Source organism: Nannobrachium achirus (genome assembly GCF_963921795.1).
Source record: "Nannobrachium achirus genome assembly, chromosome: 2".
NCBI lineage: Eukaryota > Metazoa > Chordata > Actinopteri > Myctophiformes > Myctophidae > Nannobrachium > Nannobrachium achirus.
Window position 1 is genome coordinate 76,142,666 of NC_137811.1, and position 25,384 is coordinate 76,168,049.

Genomic DNA, 25,384 nt, shown 5'->3' on the forward strand with positions numbered 1-25,384 from the left:
TGAAGGTCTTCATCATTGTTGAGATAATCAGGTTAGCCCACATGGATGCTAGGCAGGACAGATGCTGGCTTCTGTTATCCTGATTAGAAGGGTCTTTGTGGAGGTTCTGTGTTGTGAATCTCTCCTCCCACCTCAGTGTCACCTTGCAGGGAGAACGGCTAGCAGACCTCCAAATGTCTGCCTCTCTCTCTTTATACAATCCTTTATACCTCTCTAAACCTTGCTCTCTACATATCTCTGTTCTTCTTCATCATCATCTATCTGTCTTCCTCATCCTCAACCCTACTTTAATCTATTTATTTTTGTGGTTGGTTTTGCGGTCTTGTAATGCTCCACACACACGCACGCACTCACTCACGCACTCACTCACGCACTCACGCACTCACTCACTCACGCACGCACGCACGCACGCACGCACGCACGCACGCACGCACTCACTCACTCACGCACGCACGCACGCACGCACGCACGCACGCACGCACGCACGCACGCACGCACGCACGCACTCACTCACTCACTCACGCACGCACGCACGCACGCACGCACGCACGCACGCACGCACGCACGCACGCACGCACGCACGCACGCACGCACGCACGCACGCACGCACGCACGCACACACACACACACTCACACACTGTTCAATATGACTTGAACAGTGTCACTTTGGAGTGTTTATACAGTATGTCTGTGTGCATTTCTCCTGCTATTACCTTCCACCTCCAGAGGAATGTAACATTTCCTGGACTATCTTTTGAGGTTTGGAGGAGGTAGGACTCATAGGAAGAACTTTTGCTCAAATACAAAGCTTCCCAGGCTGCAAGATGTCTTGAGACTTCACTCACATTTAAAGAAGTGTTTGTAGGAGCTTGTAGGAGGAGTGTGTTGGCAAGATTTCAGATGTAAAAAACCTTGACATTTCCTTGCCCTGCAGTAGGAAGACATTTTAAAAGTGTTATTCAGACATTGTTTTGTTGTATCTTGCAGTGACAAACAGCTGAAAATGGCAAACACAGAAACAGTCAAAGACAGAAAAACAACGCATGCTGCTGCCCTATAAAGTCATAATGCCATCAATACATTCCTGCACTGCCCTTTGACCCTGCCTGACATTCTCTCTCTCTCTCTCTCTCTCTCTCTCTCTCTCTCTCTCTCTCTCTCTCTCTCTCTCCAGGGTCCTATATGCTGGTCAACTCCTCCCAGCATGCAGCAGGGCATCGTGCCCAGCTGCTGCTCCAGACGCTGAGTGAAAACGACACGCACTGCGTCCAGTTCAGCTACTTCCTGTACAGCCGTGACGGTCACAGTCCGGGGGCCCTGCGGGCGTACGTGCGAGTCAACGGGGGCCCGCTGGGCAGCCCCGTGTGGAACACGTCAGGTTCCCATGGCAAACAGTGGCACCAGGTGGAGCTGGCTGTCAGCACCTTCTGGCCTAATGAGTACCAGGTGAGACATGTTTGTTCACTACATGTACATAATGAGTACCAGGTGAGACATGTTTGTTCACTACATGTACATAATGAGTACCAGATGAGACATGTTTGTTCACTACATGTACATAATGAGTACCAGGTGAGACATGTTTGCTTCACTACATGTACATAATGAGTACCAGGTGAGACATGTTTGTTTCACTACATGTACATAATGAGTACCTTTACTGTAGTGGAAAACCTACATATAAAAATGTGGTGCTGTGTCGTGTAGTGTCGGGCTAAAAACTGGTATGGAAAACCGCCTTTACTGTACTACTTACTGTACTACTTACTTTCACACGCAAATAAACACTGCAAAAATAACCTTCTTGTCAAGAGCAGACACGTTGTTATTCACATGATATTTGATGAGACATTTTGTCTTAGCTTGTCAGGCTACAGTTTGCTTTATCTTAAGATCTTTCTAGTGGTATGGTCCAGCACTATCTGCATCACTGCCCGCTTTGACCCTCGGTGCCTGGCAGCCTCTGTGGGTGCCTTGGTGTATTTTGGAGGTCTGCATAAGCCACCAGCACTTAGACACAAGAGATCCCCGTCCAGAAATCCAATTTCTATTTTCTGCTAACTCTGCGGAGCTGTCAGAAAGCAATTAAGTTGAGTAGTGTGCATTTTATCCAGAACTGTCAATCCCTCCGACTTAATTAACTTCCATTCGGTTCCACAAGATCTGACCTTCGCTGTGTAAATAATAATCACTCTTTATACAAACACAGACTCAAGGTAGGCTGACACTGTCCAAGCAACAGAGAGCAATCTGACAGTGAGGATTATTTAAAGATGACAGGAACAAACATGTGCGACACACACACACACACGCACGCACGCACGCATGCACGCACGCACGCACGCACGCACGCACGCACGCACGCACGCACGCACGCACACACACACACACACACACACACACACCTTAAACCAGGGAACAGTGCATTGATAATGGCTGATGCTTGCAGAGCTCAGATGAGTTTGCTCTTTCTCTCAACTTTCTATTTGCTTGGGGACTCGTCTCAGTACATCTAACACACAAGGATTACAATCTCTGCTGATCGATGCTGATCAGCCAACACAGGGATACTGACAGAACCCTCGCTAAAAACTCCAGGACAAAAATCCACTCGTCCTAGACAATTTGCTCTCCTGGCCCCCAAACTGTGGAATAAACTCCCTGTCACACTTAGAACTACAAACTCACTCCCTAGCTTCCATTAGAACTACAGATTCACTCCCTAGCTGAAGTGGACTGAAGACTCAACTCTTCAGACTCCACCTAAACCCATAGCCCTACTGTAACACTCCCCTTCCCTCAATGACCACACATGAAGCTATTTAGCATTTTTAGGTTTTAGAAACGTTTTGTACAGATTAGGTGCGTGGTCTACCTATGTTATTGTTTTTCTTGATTGATATTCTATGCATTGTTATATTGTTGTTGATGTACTGACATATTATCCTTCTTATTATATACCTGCTTATTGTAAGTCGCTTTGGATTAAAAGCGTCTGCTAAATGCCTAAATTGTAAATGTAAATTGTACTTGCACGCTCTGCTGGTGCACAAGAAGGGCATATTTGGCAACGAGTGCACAAGGAACAAGTTGGCACCTGGACAGAGTGCAGTCCAGTAGTGTATGGTGATCATGTTTATTGGTTCACTGTGTGAGACAGCAGTGTTTATTGGTTCACTGTGTGAGACAGCAGTGTTTATTGGTTCACTGTGTGAGACAGCAGTGTTTATTGGTCCACTGTGTGAGACAGCAGTGTTTATTGGTTCACTGTGTGAGACAGCAGTGTTTATTGGTTCACTGTGTGAGACGGCAGTGTTTATTGGTTCACTGTGTGAGACAGCAGTGTTTATTGGTTCACTGTGTGAGGCAGCAGTGTTTATTGGTTCACTGTGTGAGACAGCAGTGTTTCCTCTATGGTGCGTCTAGGATTGGACCAGTGAACATGGAGGGTTCAGGTGAGTCACATGGTGCTGATGCAGCCAACCAGAGGCTTCGCTCAGGAGAAGGAGGGTCTAATGAGCTGATGAAGAGGAGGGAGGACTGTGAAGAAGACAGTCAGACAAAGAGTACAGGAGGAGATGAGAGAGAAGCTGCTTGAACTGCCATCAGCTTTTTATAGAACTACTTAAAATGACTAATGGGTTAGCTTTAGGCTAGCTTTCATCGTTATACTCTGTGTGTGTATGTGGTAGTGGTGGTGGGGCACAGTGCCCAAATCTATAGGTTTAAATTGCTTATGTTGCAGGTCCCTCTGGATAGAGCTATTGTAGTTTAATCTCCTTTTTCCTTGCACTTTAATTCCCCTATTCAATATTTTACACCTTCCACCTTGCAGCTTCCTTTACCTACAGTAGTTAATCTCTTAGCAGTAATCTGAAAACAACCTGACAAATGAGAGGAGACTTTGTCTTGTGCCAGTGTCACTCCCAGGAGCACAAAGGACACAGGAGGACAGAGGAGGTTCCAGCACATTGAACAAGATGAAAAAGAGTCTTGAGTCTCTTTAGCATGTCTTAGCTGCAACCTGTGACTTTAAATATTAAAGTGCTTTGGTTTAGTGTCAGCCCTGCAGTCAGCATAATGCAATCTGTTTGGATTTAGAAATGATAGACCAGCAGATCTCTGTGAAGATGAGAACACACACTTATTATACCCATTGTCCCAAGACAATACGCTCATCATTTTTAGAGATCATATTTGAAATGTTCAAATCGTTCATTCTTAGGACTTTCAGGTCATGTCTGCTTCTTGTTTATGGGTGTATAAATACATCATTTAGGGTTCAGGGAGGAGATGAGACAGGCCACAGGCGGTGGCAGTGAAATGTTGCTGGATGACTGATCAACTACTGTAGAAGTGGTAAAGGAGACAGCTAGCTGAAAGTACTTGGGGTGTCTTTGGCACAGAGGAAGGAAGAAAAGGAGACCTTTTGGTGGAATGAAGAAGTCCAGGAAAGCATACGGTGGAAGAGGTTGGCGAAGAAAGGAAATGGGATAGTCAGAGAGATGAAGAAAATAGATAAGAGTACAAGGAGATGTGGGGTAAGGTGAATATAATATAGTGGAACGCCTTACCGAAGGCCTTAAAGGAGTGTAGATCCATCCTTTAAAATTGCCCTGAAAAACCACTTACAGGAGGCAGCCGTTCGTAACTGGTAAAAACAAACCTAGCCCAGCAGAAACGCTTACTAGGATCTCCTTTTAGTTGACCTTGTACCAGTGAACTGTACCGTCATGAAACTGTACCTTTTCCTATGCAAACTTCTAATAAAGTATTTAATCAATCAACATACTGTAATAGAGAGAACTGTGTACGGAGGAGAGCAGGTTTGGAGCTGTAGGAAACATCTAATAGACTAGAGATCACCTTGATATCACATCTCTAACTCTCTCTCTCTCTCTCTCTCTCTCTCTCTCTCTCTCTCTCTCTCTCTCTCTCTCTGGTAGTGCAGTGTGTGATAGCTGGAGGATCTTGTTATCAGATATTAAAGATGTTATCTGGGTCCTCCAAGATCCTCCATTGTTTTCTTTCCAGCAGTGTCTCGAAGGCCACTTCCATCTTTCTCTCTACCTCACCTTTGTACCATGTTTACCGTCCTCTTCTTTCACAAGCCTTATCACTTAGCTTCCATATCCTCTCTTTTTCACCTTGCTGACACCTCTTTTGAAGGAAGGTGGTAAAAATAATTCTGTCAACTATGTTTATACGTGTCACAGTCAGAAAGTCTGCAGCCATGATGTAGAACCAGTCAAAACCAACATCTCAGCCCCTGTTGAGGCTAATTTATCCAACCGAGCCTTTGTTTCCACATCCAGGTTGCAGTTTATTATCATCTCAGTGGGATGATTTCCTTTGCTTTGGCTCTGACTTTCTTTCTTTCTCTTTTTTCTCCTCTGTGAGAAAAGCAGCAACTTATGGAGAAAGTGAAGATCAAAGTCTTGGAAATAAGAATATGCATCAGGATAGTTTTCTTTAGCATTGTCTGATAATCCTTGTTATTTTTCCCAGCATGCCTCACTGTGAGTCTCTGTGAGGAAGAGGTTTTACGAGGTAGAGAATGACGTGAGCATCCTGCCATGCCCTCCCAACCACTCACACTCAGCTGTCCTCTTGGTATTTTTCTACACAGGCAGATGTACATTGACATGTGAACTTTTATCTGTGACTGTTTGAGGAACTATCCCTCCTCCCCTCTGTGTGTCTTAACAGGGAGGACACAGGCATTACCGTTTAATAACGTCCCCATGACCACAATGTTTTACAGGGACAAATGCTTGGTCTCTGGATTTGTATACATAGCAAGCACTTAAGTTCTAATAGTCTTAACATTACCCAGTAATTTAATAGGCTCTCGTAATGGCTGTTTTATTTGGGCTGTAAATCTCTGGCTGCCAGATTATTTTTTCTGTTCAGTGCATTCTCTTCTTCTGAAAGTGACTAACCAGTCATTAGAATAAACTATTGGCATATGGAATGTTCCACCAGGAAAGAGGCTTTCAATAGAAGTCTGAGGAGGAAGGTTGTTTATTAAAACAAATGCTCCAAAAGTCTCTTTCTTAATAACCCGCTGTCCTAATGGCTGAGACAATTAAAGATTAGCCTGCAATCAATCCCTCATTGAGTGTTTTAGCTTGACAGAGAATAATTGCTCCTTCAATTAGACTTCCAAGGTATTTTTGTCTTTCTGTCTGCCATTAAGTCCAGCCCACTGCCTGTGCTTTGAATTAAACATGGTGTTTAATGACGTGGCAGTAACCACTGTGCTAACATTATGACTGCATGTGTTTTAATCAGGAGATACTTTAGATATTACACACAGAGGGAGGGAAGGTAGAGACACAAGGAGAGAGCGAGAGAGAGAGAGAGAGAGAGAGAGAGAGAGAGAGAGAGAGAGAGAGAGAGAGAGAAAGAATCAGAGGGTGAAAGAGTAAGAGAGAAAGATAGAAATGAAAGGGTTTAGGAAAGTCAACCATGTGGAAAATAAAGGAGGCTTATAAAATGAGAACAAGATGAAAACAACACATGTTAATGTAATCGTCCTCCTGAAACGCTGCCTCTTTAAGCTCAGGTTCAAGCGTGGTCCAGGAAAACAAACAGCAGATTAGCTGTGGTTCCTCCAGAGCAATAGACAAGAGCCTGCTCACCCTGCTCACCCTGCTCACCCTGTTCACCCTGCTCACCCTGCTCACCCTGCTCACCCAGTGAAATGTTGGACTGTTCCTCCTCCTCTCTCTAAGCCCCTCTTCTTTTTACCGCACATACCTGACTGACTGCGTGCGTGCGTACGAGCGTGCGTACGAGCGTGCGTGTGTGCGTGCGTGCACGGCATATGCCCTAAAGGTCACGTACGGCTCAGTCTTGTGGTCACAGCAATTGTTGCTGTAATGAGAGCTCTCCCTCCCAGGTCTCTGGAGGATGACTATCTTTGTTCTGCTGACGGTGGACGGCTGGAATTTGGGGCAGAGGTCCCAGAAGATGTTGTTGTGCTGGAGTGATTTGCTGTGTAAACCACGGCACATTGTGGTCTGGGGGAGATAATCTGTGTATCATCACATTGTGGTCTGGGGGAGATGATCTGTGTATCATCACATTGTGGTCTGGGGGAGATAATCTGTGTATCATCGCCGCACGGCGCTGAAAAACTAATTGGCCACAAGCTGTTAGAACACATCTGGATTTATGACTCAGTAAAGACTATAAGCCCCTCAATCTGTATGACCTCAACGCCCTTGAGCCAAGGCACATCACCTGTGACCGTGTTGTTTGCACGTGTTCAGAATGTCAGGCACGCACACAGATTTAAGCTGCATCATAGAAAACATGAAAGCTCCATGATAGACTCTAGCTGTTATCCACCTTTACAGAAGGTCAGTAGATTATGAGAAACAATCATTCAAAGCTGCCTTCCATCAAACGTGTGGACGGTGCTGGGAAAACAAACATCACCCCGGTGTCTCATAACCGTCTCAGCATTACTGCGGCCGGTGATTTGATATTGATTAGGTTTGGCAGGAGGCCATGGGTTCTCCACCTTATTGTTCCACAACAGGACAATATGGAGTGTCCACCTCCCCTGAGTCCCATGACCCCTGTGCTGGCTGTATTCTCCTCTGTTATGGCTCCACAGCAGCCTGCGTCCAGAATGCTGAATGAGGCTCCAGGACTCACAAACACATCGGCCCTCCTGATAAAGTCATTATTTTCTCACGGCCGCCGGGGCATCGAGACGAGACATTATGCATCTCTCTGTTCCTCTGCCTCCGCCTACATTCCTCTCATGTCTGCCCTGCTAACTTTGAGTTTTTTCCTCCCTCTTTCGGGTCAGTAGCTGTTCAATGGTGTGGAGATGGTGTTGTTTTGTAATTAATGCTTCTGTCACTGAAAGGGGACAAGAGCAATAGAATCTGCTCTGCCTCTCGGCGGTTCCATTTGAATATTGCAGTTTAGTGTTTGACTCAGTTTGAAGTGCTGTGAGGTCAGATGTGATGTTGTTTTCCATGACTATCTTTTACTGACATTTAGCTTAGTTTAGTTTATTATCTGCAGACAATAATGAAGGTATACAGCTGAAAAAAAGAAATAGGATCACGGTTTGCCATTTGAACAATTGTGAACAAAGCATGGAAGAGAAATAAAAAATAGCAACAAAGATATAACAATAAAAAACATGCAATGATGAGAATTGTTTAAATTGGTTACGCTAGTCTAATCATTGATGTTTTTAATAAGACAGATTAATTATCTTTCTCTCAGGTCCTGATCGAGGCAGCTGTTTCCAGGGAGCAGCGAGGCTACATGGCCATAGACGACATCATGCTGCTCAACTACCCCTGCTGTAAGTGTCACTTCACACACCAAGCACAAGGAAGGATTACAAGAGGCTGTTCAGGCCCAGGGCACACGAGCGGAGTGGAGCGGTGACAAAAGCCGCTCTGCGCTCCAGAGGGCTCTTGTCCCACTCGCTCGTCACTCTGGTCGGCCACCGGGCCGCTCCGATCCGTCGCTCACCTTGATATTCGCATCTCTCGCTCTGCACTCGCTCCACGCTCCGCTCAGGGTCGTCAATCAGAGTCAAAAAAGTAGTTCGCTACAATGTCTCCGAAACACTTTCTCTTTTGTCGGTGTGTTCCTAACACAAATGGCTGCGGTAACGTGAGCCTCGGCTTTGATGGAGACTTGGAGAGCTGTCCACTCGCCACTGTTTTGTTGGAAACATGCGGCGCACGGCCCCAACAGGATCGGCTCGGAGCGGAGGAGCCATTATAAAAGTTGCTCGCTCACGCTCAACTAAAAAACGGCTTTACTGTGCTGGGGCCAGTATCAGTGAGCCACTGGTGCTTTTCTTCATGACAATGAAGAGCAGTTCATGATAGAGGTTCTGAAATTCCCAGAAGAAAAATGTTTTAAGAATTATTCTTCAGCTCTGTTGGCAGTTTGTGAGCTAACAACCATAGCTTTAGCTTAGTGTTGTTTTGCCATCGTAGAGTGTGAAGCTTCGTGGCTTCATGAAAAAGCTTCATCTCTTCATGGAGTGGTGGCAGGGTTTCTGTTGAAGAGAAGGTTTTCTTCTGTCTCTGTGTCGCTGGTGTAAACTTCAAGGACTGGAGCTCAGTACGCTGCCCCCCCACAAGGAGCTCTAAGAGCTCACAACTATTAGAAGCAGTTAACACTGCTGCTCTGCTTTGAAGTGACTCATAGAAGTGACACAAGCTTGAAGGGTATTGTTCCCACTGTCCTCCACACAGGGAGATCACCTTATTAATATCTCCATATTCCCCCTGTTGTTGTCAGGAGAGGGTTTTGGACGGGTTGTGGATGAGTGGAGCCTTTCTTGGCACTGCGTATCAAGAGGATACCAGCGGTGATGTGGTTGGAGGAACGCCGGCAGGGATCATTTCCTCTCCTCTATGTGCAGACCACCCAGCTAGCCCCTCCATCTCTCCCAGACACGGGCAGATGGCATCTTCCACATCCTCCCACCGTGACCATTAAATAATTAAGACTCTCATCAAGACCTGGGCACCATGTCGGATGCGTGGCACACGGCCATCCCTGCATCGCTTGGCAGGCAGCGGGCGAGTGTAGAGGAGAGGGGAGGGGGGAAGAGACAGGGAGGAAGATTCAAAGGAAAGAAAGAGATTAAAAAAACACAGCAGACAGAAAGAGAAACATGCACATTTCTCCTCCTCCGTCTGAATCGGGGCTGAAACCACACAGTAAGTTTGACATTTCTGTTCTCCTCTGCCGAGTCAGTAAGTCTTTTAACTCTGAAAGCAGCTTCTCAGTGGAATGAAATATTTATCAGCCTAAAGAGTCCCGGGGATAAGATGTGACACATTTATCTGTGTAACACCGCAGATGTTGCCAACTGCAGGCTCTGGTTCACACTCATTTCCCTGTTTGTTTGTTTGTTTGTTTGTTTGTTTGTTTGTTGGGCATGAATTATGAATTAACCTTCAGGGGGGACGAAGTCACTGGAAGAAACATGGACACCTGTGGGGTACACACACACACACACACACACACACACACACACACACACACACACACACACACACACACACACACACAGTAAGAATGTTTGTTTTACAGGAGAACTCAAACATCTGCTTCTCACTGATGCTTAAACCTTGTTGCCACGGTGACATGTCTCCCTGTCAATCATCTGGACTGACAGGTTGTGTTTTCAGAGAAGTGATTTCTTCTCCACACCTGTCTCTGTAGGAGTGCAACAGTTTTGCGTCTAAAATCTTATATCTAATGAATATTAATCATTTTGCAAAGCAAAATGAGTAATGAATAATGGAGAAGAAAATGTACTATCATCTTTCTTTGGTAAAGTGAGACCAGTGTGTTTACAGCAATACTGTATGTGATGAAAAGCTCACTTTTAAATCAGAGTGAATAATATCCCTGTTGTTTATTGCTTCATTAATATACACACACATTATTTAAACTAGAACTAGAACCAGAGTTTGGGCCGCTACGCTAAAGGAGTTCACTATAAACAATGTTGTCAGTAATGCCCTTGTCATTATCCTTAATGAAAACCTTTACAGCGCTGGCTCTCTTTCCCCTGGAGAAGGCTGTGTAGAGTTGGCCATGAGCAAACAGGTTGAGGCAAGACGATGCCAACTCGTTCATAGCAACAGAGAAAGCTAAGCGGAGAGGGAACTGTGGTCTAATGAAGGTGAAGGGAAGCTCACCTCTGTCATAGTGAGGTGTTCTTGGGAGGAAGATTGTTTCACCCGTTTGTGCCTCCTGCAATCTCACACTCAATGACTCTGTCCATCATTAGCATTACCACCATTCTGGTGCCATTCTTTAGAGTGTGGTCGGGACCTGCTTGCAGGTTTCTAAGCAGCATCACTGGTGGGCCTACTTTCAACTTGAGGTTATGATCAGGGATTCCAGAGGGTATCAGTGAATTGAGGAATTCCACAGGCACGTAATCCTTGTGGTCGTCCTCCTGAATTGAATCGGCTGAAAGGTAGAATCTCTCTTCTGTAGGGAAGTCAGCCAAGCATATGTTGTTGATTTCTCGGATGTCATTGTTCAGAGGAGTGTTTACAGTGCTGTTGAGAAGGTTGTCTATGTCGATACATCCATTTTGCAGGTCAGGAAAGGTGTATGAAATCAGAGTATTCAGATCCTTAACCAAGTGTTGTGGTGGAATTTGGATCTGAACTTCTGAGTCCTTGTCCCCTTTTATGGGCATAATTGGTTGGATCAGCGGTTCTACTGAAATATGTTGTTTTGTACAACTGTACATCATGCAAGTACAGTAACGACAGGGGAAGTAGCTAAGAACCTAGGAAAAGATCTGAGCTATCCGTGTGGGAAAGTTGGAGTCACTGTATGTGATGAAAACCTCACTTTTAAATCAGAGTGAATAATATCCCTGTTGTTTATTGCTTCATTAATATACACACACATTATTTAAACTAAAACTTGGGGCCACAACTTAGAATAATAACAACTTGGTAACAAACATTGTGCACAACTGGCAGCCTGGTCGTGTCTCTCTGCCTGCCGTCTGCAGGCTAATGAAGCTTCACAAACCAAAACATTATGCATCACGTGACCGTCCCATCGCCTGAAGGGCTGGTCCCTTCTGATTGGTTCAGAAACACACTGGCTTGCGTTTCACACTGATACTTCAAAATAAAATACCCCAAAAAAGCCATTTCAGCTCGACTTTAAGGTAAAATCATTTTTTTTCTTGTTGTCTGACTTTGTGAATGGCTGAGTAATGTGCTCCTTTTATTCTCCCCCCCCCCCTCTCTCTGCATGTGTGTCTCTCTGTGTGTGTCTCTCTCTCTCTCTCTCTCTCTCTCTCTCTCTCTCTCTCTCTCTGTCTCCATGTGTCTCTCTGTGTCTCTCTCTCTTGCTGTCTCTCTAGATAAGGCTCCTCACTTCTCCAGGCTGGGAGATGAAGAGGTCAACTCAAGGCAGAATGCCACCTTCCAGTGTGTTGCTGCTGGCCGTGCTGCTGAGGCTGACAAGTTCCTGCTGGAGGTCAGTGTGGAAACTAAGGCTGCCAAATTAATATTCGAATTTCGAATATTCGTAGAATATGGAAACAATATGAAAATTAGAATATGAAAATTAATATTCAAAACATTATTATTATTATTGTGTGTGTCCAGCTCAGCTGATGCCATTTAGTAGTTGATGGCCACTTAATGCATCAAAGGAAGGCAATTATGTCTCTGCACTGTAAACTGGCTGCTGTTTTCAAGCAGACTGGTTGGTTCTTAACTTTTGTATAAACTTCAACAAGTGCATTTTCTTCTTGTGTGACACTCAACACAGGATTTAAGAATCCCAGGGCTAATAACCAATAATACTTTTTATAACTTGATAAATACCCTTTACTATTGTCCCTGTAAAAAAATATTAATATTCAAATATATTCGGGCCAATTTCAATTTCTATTTTCTTCGAATTTCATTTCTGAGGAATATTGGCAGCTCTAGTGGAAACATCACCTCAGTCTATTCAGTAAACTGTACGATACAACTATATAGTAGACAGGGTTACAAATACATGGGTTACACGTTTCAGGTCAGTCTATAGAGTAGGGTTAGGTTAACAACTAAAGAACTTGACATGATCTCCTGTAAAACAAAAACTAACAAATGAAGAAAAAGAAAATCAATCACATGCAATTAAAGATGCTGTAATTTATATTTTTTCCTCAGAAATTGACAATATTGTGATGGTCCAATGAGGAGAGAGAACCCCACAGAGATCAATTATCTTGTGTTCCAGTTCGTCTGCTCATTTATTTGTTTCATCTTTCAATTTCACTTGTTTCTCTGCTATCCTGTATGAGTTCTGTTCACTAAAGAGCTGGAGAAATGTGGAGTCGCTGTTATTGAACAAACACTTCATAGCAATCATTGTTAGGAGAATATTGAGCTGTTTACACTTCAGTTCAACACAAAATGAATACAGACCCTTTTAAAGCAGATTATGGTATTTTTCAGAGGATTATTTAAAATACCGGTTAAGAAAATAACACTTCTGCCAAATGGGTTTTGGGTTTTACGTGCAATGAATAATAAACTGGAAGTAAAGGCTTATTTAGCCAACATTGAGAGCATTTCTTTCTGTACAAAACCACGTGATGAAATGGAGTGTGTTTACAACACAAGCAGGCGTCCCAGAAGGTGTCAGAGTTTAAATAAAACATTCCAGACAGTGTTTTAAAGCTAGAAGCACTGAAGGCCACAGAGGAGGCCTGAGAGCTTCTTCAGCCCCAGTGTCTTTGAAACGCTGGATTGATTATTAGATCATAGAGCTCTTCTCTCTCTCTCTCTCTCTCTCTCTCTCTCTCTCTCTCTCTCTCTCTCTCTCTCTCTCTCTCTCTCTCTTCACCTGCTCTGGCTTCTATTCAAATTGAGCTCCTGTTTTAGATCCCAATGTTTTCATGTGTAATGATAAATATGCCTCAGGAAGGTGTCTCTACGCTGTCTCTCTCCCTGGTGGAAACAGTGCTCTGTGGTCCTCAGGAAGGTGTCTCTACGCTGTCTCTCTCCCTGGTGGAAACAGTGCTCTGTGGTCTGACATAGTTTATTTTCTCACAGCCCAGATGAAAGATTGAAGTTCAGGGTCTTATTTTCAGCTTTGGTTCTGGTGCTGCAACTAGAGTATCAGCAGGTTCCAGACTCACATGGACTCTGACCACCTACAGTATGTGATAATTACACTGTAGGCCATGGGGACGCTTTACTGTATTGTTTGAAACCAGGATGATGTGTGATCCACATAATGGATGGTGTACCTCATCACGGCCTCCCTTGAAAGGCTCAGGAATGTTGGCGTCAGAGGGAGGTTGATGTGAAAGCGTTGGTTTGGTCACGGCACAGTGCCGAGGACAGATGCCTCTGGTAATTAGCTGTCATAGCCATGCAGGTGTCTTATACAACAAGGTCTGCCTGCGCCGTGCCTTGTCTCCCATCTCTCTCCATGTTGCTCTCTGTCCTCCGCCTGTGTCCCACATTTAAGAGACTGTCAGGGCCGCTCTCGCCCATCAAGCTGCCTCGGCTACGTTGTTCGTTGTGATCTTTCTTGTGTTGGTGTCCGCAGTGCCAGCTGCAGTCCAATCTGGGCACATGGGCTCCTGCCAAGCTAACAGATCGTTTTGTCGTTTCCTCGCCAATTATCTGGAGCCAGATTGTTAGCGTAACACCTCATGCTCTCCATGCTTATTTCATTTACCCTTGATTTCTGCCTCCTCCGGTTTCTTTAGCGATTGGAAACTGGTAGAAACGGAGACAGCCTATGTGAGACGCCTCGGAGGCTGAGCCCTGGAGATGATTGAGGGTTGGTGTGTTTTTGTGCAGCCGTGTGATCGTCTGCTTCACCCTAATCAGTGTCTGTGGAAAGTTTGTTTACGAGGTTCATGTGGTCTGGGCTTTATAAGACACCCCCCAAAAAGAAAAGAAAAAACTAAAATGTAAACAAAATAAAGATCAACAGAGATAGGCTAGCATAAGACACAGAGACCACCAGAGAAAGGAATCCATTACCAGTTCATTTCATGAACAAAAATAATGACCTGAACTCTAGACAAATGCTCCAGGTTCAAGACCTGCTGTTGAGACTGTAGACGTGAAGGATGCTTCTGCTTGTAATGGTGTAAAACAATGTGAGAAATGAAGGATGCTTCTGCTTGTAATGGTGTAAAACAATGTGAGAAATGAAGGATGCTTCTGCTTGTAATGGTGTAAAACAATGTGAGAAATGAAGGATGCTTCTGCTTGTAATGGTGTAAAACAATGTGAGAAATGAAGGATGCTTCTGCTTGTAATGGTGTTACAAAACAATGTAAGAAATGCCTCCAAGCTTTTCAACAGCACTAGGAATCCATACTGCATTGCCTTGAGTCTCCCACTTTCTCCTGGAGATATACTCTGCACTGAGGAGTCAGACATTTTCTCTGTTTCATTTCCTTTTCTTGCTCTGTACCAAAAGCACCAAACCCTCGTCTGTCTGTGTGTCTTGTGGGCTACACATTAAACTGACTAAACTGTAAAGGTCTTTGCACACTGCTGGGTTTCTTCGGCCGAATATCAGAGGGAATTTTGGAGCACGTGTACAGGCCTACCACTGGTCACCAGTGGTATTGCAGCTCATGGGGACATAGTCAGGGACATAGTCGAGAACGGACAAAGTCACTCGACCACAATAAGCAATGACACTCATGTCATGTATCCCCCCCTCATAATCACTACAACCCTAACCACATTTCATTTGTTTGTATTAAAGTATGGCTGATTGTAATCTAGGATGATTAAATGGGGAGTGATGGTCCTGCTTTTCTAATTAAATGGAACACGCTTGGACAGTCATCCTTTTTAATCAGTCAAGTCAAATAAGAAGCGGTGCACATAGTGATGATTTAAATGCATTATGTTGTGACATTGTTAGCGGGTTGACTTTGCTCTGCTCTGGGAAATAGATTGGTACCACAGTGTGTGTGTCTTGTCCTGTCTCTCCAGCGTCACAGTGGGGACGTAGCGTCCACAGCTCAGGTCAAACACCTGAGAAATAGATTGGTACCACAGTGTGTGTGTCTTGTCCTGTCTCTCCAGCATCACAGTGGGGACGTAGCGTCCACAGCTCAGGTCAAACACCTGAGAAATAGATTGGTACCACAGTGTGTGTGTCTTGTCCTGTCTCTCCAGCGTCACAGTGGGGACGTAGCGTCCACAGCTCAGGTCAAACACCTGAGAAATAGATTGGTACCACAGTGTGTGTGTCTTGTCCTGTCTCTCCAGCGTCACAGTGGGGACGTAGCGTCCACAGCTCAGGTCAAACACCTGAGTCACCGGCGCTTTGTGGCGTCCTTCCAGCTGGACGGCGTGCAGCGGGCGGATCAGGACCTCTACCGCTGTGTCACCCAGTCCTCCAGGGGCTCCGGGGTCTCCAACTTTGCTGAGCTCATCGTCAAAGGTTAGAAAACTGATGAAAAACTATTCTCTCATTCCTTCTCTCTCTCTCTCTGTCTCTCTCTGTCTCTCTCTCCCTGTGTCTCTCTCTCTCTCTCTCTCTCTCTCTCTCTCTCTCTCTCTCTCTCTCTGTCTCTCTCATTCTCTTATCCTCCTCTTCCTCCCGTGTCGCTGCTTCCTCTCTCTGTCTTTCCATTTATCATCTTGTCTGTTTTCCATCATGTCAATCTCCTGTCCTTTTCTCTGACAGCAACAAATGAGATTCTGTTTGATAACAGCTTTTCTGTTCCCCTTAGTCTTGGTGGAGCAGAATTACATTATTGAATTCTGAATGAAAGGCGTCAAGACAAACACGGTCCCAACAGTTTGGTGTGAAATGTAGACCATGGTTCAGAGCATGTTCTTCAGTGAGCTGCACACTGTTGTACAGAATCACTATTATACACTATACTACAGGAGTTTTTAAGTAGCATGTGAGGGGTCTAACTAGGGGTTTGTCAAGATTCTGAATCCATTGCAAGCATTTCTTTTGCACAAAAAAAAATATTTATTGGGCTACAAATGGCCCCACAAAACACCCACAAAATTGTGAAAAGTGATGACTCATCACTAAACCATCATTTTGTGGGGCCCTTTGTAGCCCAAGGAATGTTTTGTAAGCAAAACAAATGCTTGCAATGGATTCAGAATCATGACAAACCACTAGCTAGACCCCTCACATCCTACTTAAAGCAGAATTATTTCGGGGTATTTTCCTCCTGTATAGAAAGTCAATGGCCGCTGTGGCGAACCCCGAAAGTCACCGACTCGGGCGCCCTAGCTAAATCATTAGAGCATGCCCTGGGCTACATCTGTGCAAAATGTGGCACTTTTAGACTGATTCGCACGAAAAATCCTAAGGCCCCCGACTACTGTATGAGTGGCAGGTGGCTGCCAACAGCTCCATGCAGTCGTTGTTCTGCTGAACTGGACTTTGTCTCTCTGGCTGCTGTCTTGTTGTTAGACGTTGACTGGCTCTCCTCCTTCATTCTGGCTGCTGTCTTGTTGTTAGACGTTGACTGGCTCTCCTCCTTCATTCTGGCTGCTGTCTTGTTGTTAGACGTTGACTGGCTCTCCTCCTTCATTCTGGCTGCTGTCTTGTTGTTAGACGTTGACTGGCTCTCCTCTTTCATTCCACCATGACCAGTCTGGTCCAACTGCTCCACTCACTCCAACCCTGTGGAGTGACGGCGCTGTGACAGCCCTGCCGTGACACACACAGGCAGGGACGTGCTGGCCATTGGGAAAAGCTGGACAACTCCCGAACGGCCGGTTCATTCCCGGCCTGTTCAGGCCGGCCATTAGGAAAAAAATAAAATGTCGGCCTTCGTTCCATTTTGGGGGCTGTGCGGCCAACAAAGTAAATTGTCACTGTCGGACAGAAACCTCGTTTCTCCAAGTTTCAAATTTTTTCTCAAAGCAAAGCCCTGCTTCATCATACAAGGCCGTTGCACAAAAGTAGTGAAAACAGCAGATCTGTGCTTGTAGATCGGCTGTTTTCACTAGTTTAAATCATTTTTAAAATGATAAATACAAAACAACGGTTTTGGACATACAAGGTTTCCACCCGACAACGACGACATATAACTCACGTACAGTAATTGGCCCACTGGCTTGTCACTTGTCATGATCTGAAACGGCAAATCTTTGAGTAGCAGCAGCGCTATAGAGAGATCTCTCTCTCTATAGCGCGCAATGAGGGCCTCTCCAACTCTTTTTCCTGGGCTGAATCAGGGGCCCAGCACGTCCCTGCACACAGGAATGTATAGAGGAGCTCTGAGGATGAGGAAGACAAATGGAGATGAAGAATCCCATTCTCAGAGAGACAGAGAGAGAGCTGAGACAGCAGCTTAATCCATGGATAGATGTGTCAGCATGGATCAGGTAGTCTAGTGACACAGAGTGCTTGGTGTGTGACAGAGCAGTCTTCTGCCAGGATGTTGCTAAAGCCTCAGTACAGCAGCAGACAGTAAATGCATTGATAGAAGGCCATGAAGTCCCTCATAAGGAGCTCAGACGTACAGAGAGCCTGGCCACTCTCTCAGTGAACACAGACAGTATTATGCTGTTTATTTGCTCCTTGCTTTGCTCACTTTGGTTGCAGGAAATATATTCATTATTTGTGGTGCAGGATCTGCTTTAACAAACTTCAGAGGTGTTTTCTATAAAAAAAAATCGTCTCTGCTCATACATCTGCTGCTCTGTTATGTGTTTTATAGAATGCACGGCAGAATCCTTAACGAGACTTTCATAAATCTCCCCCAATGCACCACTAATGAAAGGCTAATCATCCTTTTAATTAGCTGGATCCACTCATTTTGAATACGGTTGCTCTTCAGTCACACTCAAGTCTCAGTGTAGTGTAGTGCATGAATTGCACTTTTTCTTCTCATAAGTTATTTTGCTGGCTTTTATAAGCACATTTTGAAGGCTTTTTATTTCATAATTATGATTATGACTTATTACCGTACCTCGTGAAATATAAATCTGAGAGGCTAAACATAATTCATTAGTTATATTGCATGGGGTTCTTGGTTTCACCAAACCTCTACAGAAGTAGGCTATAGTTGCAATACATTGATAACTGATCATTAAATCAGCGCCGATGACTTGATAAAGACAAACACAAATATTCAGCAGGCATATTTGTTGAAAGAGTGAAAGATGATGATGAGGTGCTGGTAATGTGGAAGGCCTTCACAGCAGGAATGAGGGATTGGTCACGGCCACAGATCAACTCTGATCTTCTTCTGGCTCTTTGTCCTGCTTTTGTCCTGCGTCTCCTGTCTGTGTCATTGTTCAGTGGCTCCAGTCTCCTGTCTGTGTCATTGTTCAGTGGCTCCAGTCTCCTGTCTGTGTCATTGTTCAGTGGCTCCAGTCTCCTGTCTGTGTCATTGTTCAGTGGCTCCAGTCTCCTGTCTGTGTCATTGTTCAGTGGCTCCAGTCTCCTGTCTGTGTCATTGTTCAGTGGCTCCAGTCTCATGTCTGTGTCATTGTTCAGTGGCTCCAGTCTCCTGTCTGTGTCATTGTTCAGTGGCTCCAGTCTCCTGTCTGTGTCATTGTTCAGTGGCTCCAGTCTCCTCTCTGTGTCATTGTTCAGTGGCTCCAGTCTCCTGTCTGTGTCATTGTTCAGTGGCTCCAGTCTCCTGTCTGTGTCATTGTTCAGTGGCTCCAGTCTCCTGTCTGTGTCATTGTTCAGTGGCTCCAGTCTCCTGTCTGTGTCATTGTTCAGTGGCTCCAGTCTCCTGTCTTTGTCATTGTTCAGTGGCTCCAGTCTCCTGTCTGTGTCATTGTTCAGTGGCTCCAGTCTCCTGCTAACTGACATTCTGCTGGTGGGCTCTGAAATGAATCCTCTCAGCAACACAGGGCCCTTCTTTCATCACAGTGGCTTCTTGTTGGAAGCTGTTTGGAGCGTCAGATGTGTGAATGCGATGCATATGGATCGGGTTAAACCAACGCTGTTGTTGGTAAACTTCCTGTACTAGTGCCTTATGCCTGGCTGTGTTTTCCCTACACTTGTTCCTTTTGTGAGATGTTTGTGCTGCTGTTAATGGCTTTTTAATAGGTGTGAGCAGTCAGTTGTGTGAACTGTTGACCTGCTGGCTTTCTGCAGTCACAGGAACACACATGGTCTCCAGGGCTTTTATGATGGCAGGAACTGTGTTCCCTCAGAGCTGATTACTTACATTAATATCATATTAATTACTTACATTAACATCATATTAATTACTTACATTAACATCATAGTAATTAGTTACATTAATATATGAATTAGTTACATTAATATCATAGTAATTACTTACATTAATATCATAGTAATTAGTTACATTAATATCATATTAATTAGTTACATTAACATTATATTAATTAGTTACATTAACATCATATTAATTAGTTACATTAACTCATTCGTAGTTTACGGCCGTAAAGCCCGTTAATTTCTCTATGTCTTTCACTGCCGGCTTCTCCGAGTCCTACCTGTTAACGTGGGCGCTCGTCCAGTTCCCATCGTGCGTGATCGGACACTGCTCGTGTGTTCGCGTATTCCATCAGCTTCTCAAATCCGTTGAAACTTTTTCAATTGATCAATAAGTTCTCCATCTGTAAGCCACGGAGCTCAGACAGTAAGCTGGGCCAAAATAGAGGACGGACTTCCGCTTCCGGTTCAGGGACTCCAATGTTAAAGGTGTCCACTCAATAATGTGTCCGTGTAGAAACCGATCACGGAGCATTAGTTCCGGCCTATTTTAGTTGCGCTTCGATAAAAAAATGTTTTTTAATTAATTTTTATTACATTTACGGGTTCTACGGGCATGGCAGAGAAGGGGTACAAAGGGGTATTTTGATGGCAGAGTTTGTGTTTTTAACATCATATTAATTAGTTACATTAATATCATATTAATTAGTTACATTAATATCACATGAACTAGTTACATTAATATCATATTAATTAGTTACATTAACATCATATTAATTAGTTACATTAACATCATATTAATTAGTTACATTAACATCATATTAATTACTTACATTAACATCATATTAATTACTTACATTAACATCATATTAATTAGTTACATTAACATCATATTAATTAGTTACATTAACATCATATTAATTAGTTGCATTAACATCATATTAATTAGTTACATTAACATCATATTAATTAGTTGCATTAACATCATATTAATTAGTTGCATTAACATCATATTAATTAGTTACATTAATCTCAGTAGATCGTGTACAGTACAGCAGTGCCATGAGCTCTGTTGATCCGTATGTGTTTTTTGTTCTGTACAGTTAATAAACTCCCTGTCGAACTTAGAACTACAGACTACGCCTTGGACTGAAGACTCACCTCTTCAGACTCCAACTAAACCCATAGCACTACTGTACTACTCAATGACCATACATGAAGCTAGATAGCATTTTTAGGTTTTAGAAACATTTTTTCTTTTTTCTTCTTTTTTTTTTTACTGCTTAGGTGCATATGTATGTCTACATATGTATGTCTACATATGTTATTGTTTTTCTAGATTGACATTCCTATTCATTTGTTGTAGTGTTGTTGATGTACCAACATATCATCTTGCTTATTATATAGATGTATTACCTTCTTATTGTAAGTCGCTTTGGATTAAAAGCATCTGCTAAATGCCTAAATTGTAATTGTAAATTGTGTATCAACATGGTTGTCAGTAAAAGCTTGACTCTGATGTCTCCTCTTTCCCAGTGCCTCCGTCTCCCATAGCTCCACCCCAGCTGCTGCGCGCCGGCTCCACCTACCTGATCATCCAGCTCAACACCAACTCCATCCTGGGAGACGGCCCCATCATCAGAAAGGAGATCGAGTACCGCGCCAGCCAGTCCCCGTGGTCGGAGGTGCACGCCGTCAACATGGTCACCTACAAGCTCTGGCACCTGGAGCCGGACACGGAGTACCACATCAGCGTGCTGCTGACCCGGCCCGGGGAGGGGGGCACGGGACCGCCCGGACCACCGCTCGTTAGCCGGACCAAGTGTGCAGGTGAGGTGGCCGACCCCGAGGCGCTGAGCACCTGAGCTGGGAAATAACGCTGCTACGGTCATTATGTATCGAGGACACAGCGTTTTACTGCCAACCATGTTAGATCACACCGTTGTTCACACATGAAGATGAAATAACGCTGCTACGGCCATTATGTATCGAGGACACAGCGTTTTACTGCCAACCATGTTAGATCACACCGTTGTTCACACATGAAGATGAAATAACGCTGCTACGGTCATTATGTATCGAGGACACAGCGTTTTACTGCCAACCATGTTAGATCACACCGTTGTTCACACATGAAGATGGCTGCACAATGTGCCTCATCAGAGACTTTCACATGTTTTACATGCACGTTTGTAAAGTATGTGATGTGACACTTTTGCAGCCATGTTAATTTGTGAACAATGACAGGATTTATTTTAGTTTTCACTTTGACAGATGGTGACAGTTTACCACTGGTGACAGTTTGTTATTGACAGATTAAGAGCGTAGCTGAGGGACAGCTTCATTCTGCTGGGATAAATCATCCCATGAAGGATGTTTTAATGTTTTTCCATGGATAAATCATCCCATAAAGGATTTTTTAATGTTTTTCCATGGATAAATCATCCCATAAAGGCTGTTTTAATGTTTTTCCATGGATAAATCATCCCATAAAGGATGTTTTAATGTTTTTCCATGGATAAATCATCCCATAAAGGATGTTTTAATGTTTTTCCATGGATAAATCATCCCATAAAGGATGGTTTAATGTTTTTCCATGGATAAATCATCCCATAAAGGATGTTTTAATGTTTTTCCAGGATGCCTCCCTGACAGCCAGATGCTCAGTCTTTCATTATGACACTGCATCTGCTAGGAACAAACACATTGAATCACACACTGGAACTGATAAGGTCTTCTTCTCAAAGGAAAAAGACACTCTCACTATCAGCATGCAGTGCTTTGTGAACTCTGGAGGAAGACAAGAGGAAGGATTTGCCACCAGCTCTGGTGGCAGCATTGCTTTGATGCTAATTTAACAGATAACAGCTGGCTGGTGGTTAGCTAGATTATAATTTGGGATTGGGATTTCTCTTGAAGATAAAGTTATGCAGCTATGCAGTGGTACAACTTTTAATTGCCTCATCTGCTGTCCATTTTTACACTCTCAGAGTTTACAGTGTTAGTGTAATTTCACATGTATTTATTTTAGTGACACCGGTGCAGAACAATCACACTAGGACTAATTAAACTATACATACATATAACACTATGTATTGATAGGACTAATTAAACTATACATACATATAACACTATGTATTGATAGGACTAATTAAACTATACATACATATAACGCTATGTATTGATAGGACTAATTAAACTATACATACATATAACACTATGTATTGATAGGACTAATTAAACTATACATACATATAACACTATGTATTGATAGGACTAATTAAACTATACATACATATAACACTATGTATTGATAGGACTAATTAAACTATACATACATATAACACTATGTATTGATAGGACTAATTAAACTATACATACATATAACACTATGTATTGATAGGACTAATTAAACTATACATACATATAACACTATGTATTGATAGGACTAATTAAACTATACATACATATAACACTATGTATTGATAGGACTAATTAAACTATACATACATATAACACTATGTATTGACTGCACATCACCTAAATACATGACTAAAGCCCTTTGCACACAGTCGCGTTTATCCGCACGGATAAAACAGACAATTTCATTTTTTTAAAAGAACACAATGATTCTCTATGACCTCATGCACACCGGATCCAAATTAGCCGTGCGACGAGTGGCTGTGGCCGTGCTTTTTTTTCTCGATCGAACCCAGCTCGATTTGTGCGCCTTGTCGCATGCGGTAAAAAACTCATCACTCTTTTTATGACTCCTTTTGGGATCCGCAGCGCCGATTCCGCACAGCATTGCACACCAAATCCGTTTTGTTCATACAGCAAACGAAAAAAACCGCAACTGTCCTGTGTGCAAAAGGCTTAAGTGTAATTTCACAGGAATTTATTTTAGTGACACCGGTGCAGAACAATCACACTAGGACTAATTAAACTATACATACATATAACACTATGTATTGACTGCACATCACCTAAATACACGACTAAGAATACTCTCTCTGCCATCTTTGCTTTGCTATGCTACTGTATCAGTCAGAGCTCCACAAGTCAAACCTCAGTGTCTCTGAAACAAATCAGCAAAAAAAAACAAAGTTCTTGCAACAATCAGTGAATCATTTTTCTTACTACCTGTGGGAGAACTGGAGAACAAAGCACTGTATGCCACTCACCCACACAACCAGGGCCAAGACAATGGAGAAGAATCCTATTAGCCAAAGGCCTGTTCCTGTGTCTTCATGGTCATCAGTCTTTGTATGGACGATGGTGTCCACCCCACCCTCCCTCACATCCCTCCACCCAAGCCTCCACAGCCCTGGTGACATTAAAGCTACTCTCCTCTCTGGTGACATATTAAAGCTACTCTCCTCTCTGGTGACATATTAAAGCTACTCTCCTCTCTGGTGACATACCAGTAAGACTCCCTAATAGGGAGATAAGCGACCGTCAGGTCGCGGCGTGATTTTAGGCCAAAATGTGTAGGAGCAGTGTCCAAAAATGTGTTTAAAAAAATCAACCTGATGGTGGCGCTATATGGGACAGATCCATGTTGATGAGATGAGTGTAGGCATACTGTGTACCGATTTGCGTGATTTTAGGGCAAAATCTGTAGGAGTAGTGTCCAAAAATGTGTTTTAAAAAATCAACCTGAAGGTGGCGCTAAATGAGACAGATCCACGTTGATGACATGAGTGTAGAGTAAGTGTGTACCGATTTGTGTGATTTTAGGGCAACATTTGTAGGAGCAGTGTCCACAAATGTGTTTTGTAAGAATCGGCCTCATGGTGGGTGCTAGAAGAGGGACATGTGAGAATTGATGGGTGGAAGTTGTGGTTTGGCAAGCAAGGAGTGTGTGTGCAAAATTTGGCATGGATCAGGGCAACGGTTGCGGAGATATAGTCCATGGGCCAGACGGGTTGTCGGTATCAAAAAGGTGGCAAAGGTTACCATGCATTTTTGAAAAGCTCTATATCTGTAGATTATATTTTGGTATGATAACCCTTTCTGAGACACAGCTAAATTGGTGTTATCAGCCGCTGGAGTTGGTGTCCCATTAACTTTACATTACAGGGAAAAAAAGCAAAAAAAGAATCTGCTTTTAGTAGCATAAGAGGGGTCAAACTAGGGGTTTGTCATGATGCTGAATCCATTGCAAGCATTTGTTTTGCACAAAAAACATTCCTTGGGCTATAAATGGCCTCAGAAAACGATGCATGTATGGGTGTGCATTCATGTTAGTCAGAGGCCTTAGGGTTTTATTTCTCGTGCTAATCAGTCTAAAAGCACAGATGTAGCCCAGGGCATGCTCTAATGATTTAGCTAGGGCGCCCGAGTCGGTGACCTTCGGGGTCGCCACAGCTCCAGAAAAACAATGGTTTAGTGATGAAAAGTGATGAGTCATCACTTTTCAGAGTTTTGTGGATGTTTTCTGGAGCCCGAAGGTCGCCGACTCAGGCGCCCTAGCTAAATCATTAGAGCATGCCCTGGGCTACATCTGTGCAAAAATTGGCGCTTTTAGACTGATTAGCATGAGAAATAAAACCCTAAGGCCTCCGACTAACATGAATGCACACCCATACATGCATCGTCTTCTGAGGCCATTTATAGCCCAAGGAATGTTTTTTTGTGCAAAACAAATGCTTGCAATGGATCCGGCATCATGAAAACCCCCTAGTTT

The 25,384-nt window shown here is 43.7% G+C and overlaps 1 protein-coding gene across 3 annotated transcripts in view; it reads left to right on the forward strand.

The window, feature by feature from the left end:
* Positions 1-25,384, forward strand: part of LOC308307774 (receptor-type tyrosine-protein phosphatase U) — a 212,400-nt gene that overhangs the window by 109,131 nt on the left and 77,885 nt on the right. For all 3 annotated transcript variants that reach the window (XM_080753053.1, XM_080753054.1, XM_080753055.1), the window contains exons 3-7: positions 1,175-1,446; positions 8,254-8,335; positions 11,903-12,018; positions 15,789-15,963; positions 21,232-21,525. In XM_080753053.1, coding sequence (XP_080609179.1) covers positions 1,175-1,446; positions 8,254-8,335; positions 11,903-12,018; positions 15,789-15,963; positions 21,232-21,525 — 939 coding nt within the window. The remainder of the gene's footprint in view (positions 1-1,174; positions 1,447-8,253; positions 8,336-11,902; positions 12,019-15,788; positions 15,964-21,231; positions 21,526-25,384) is intronic.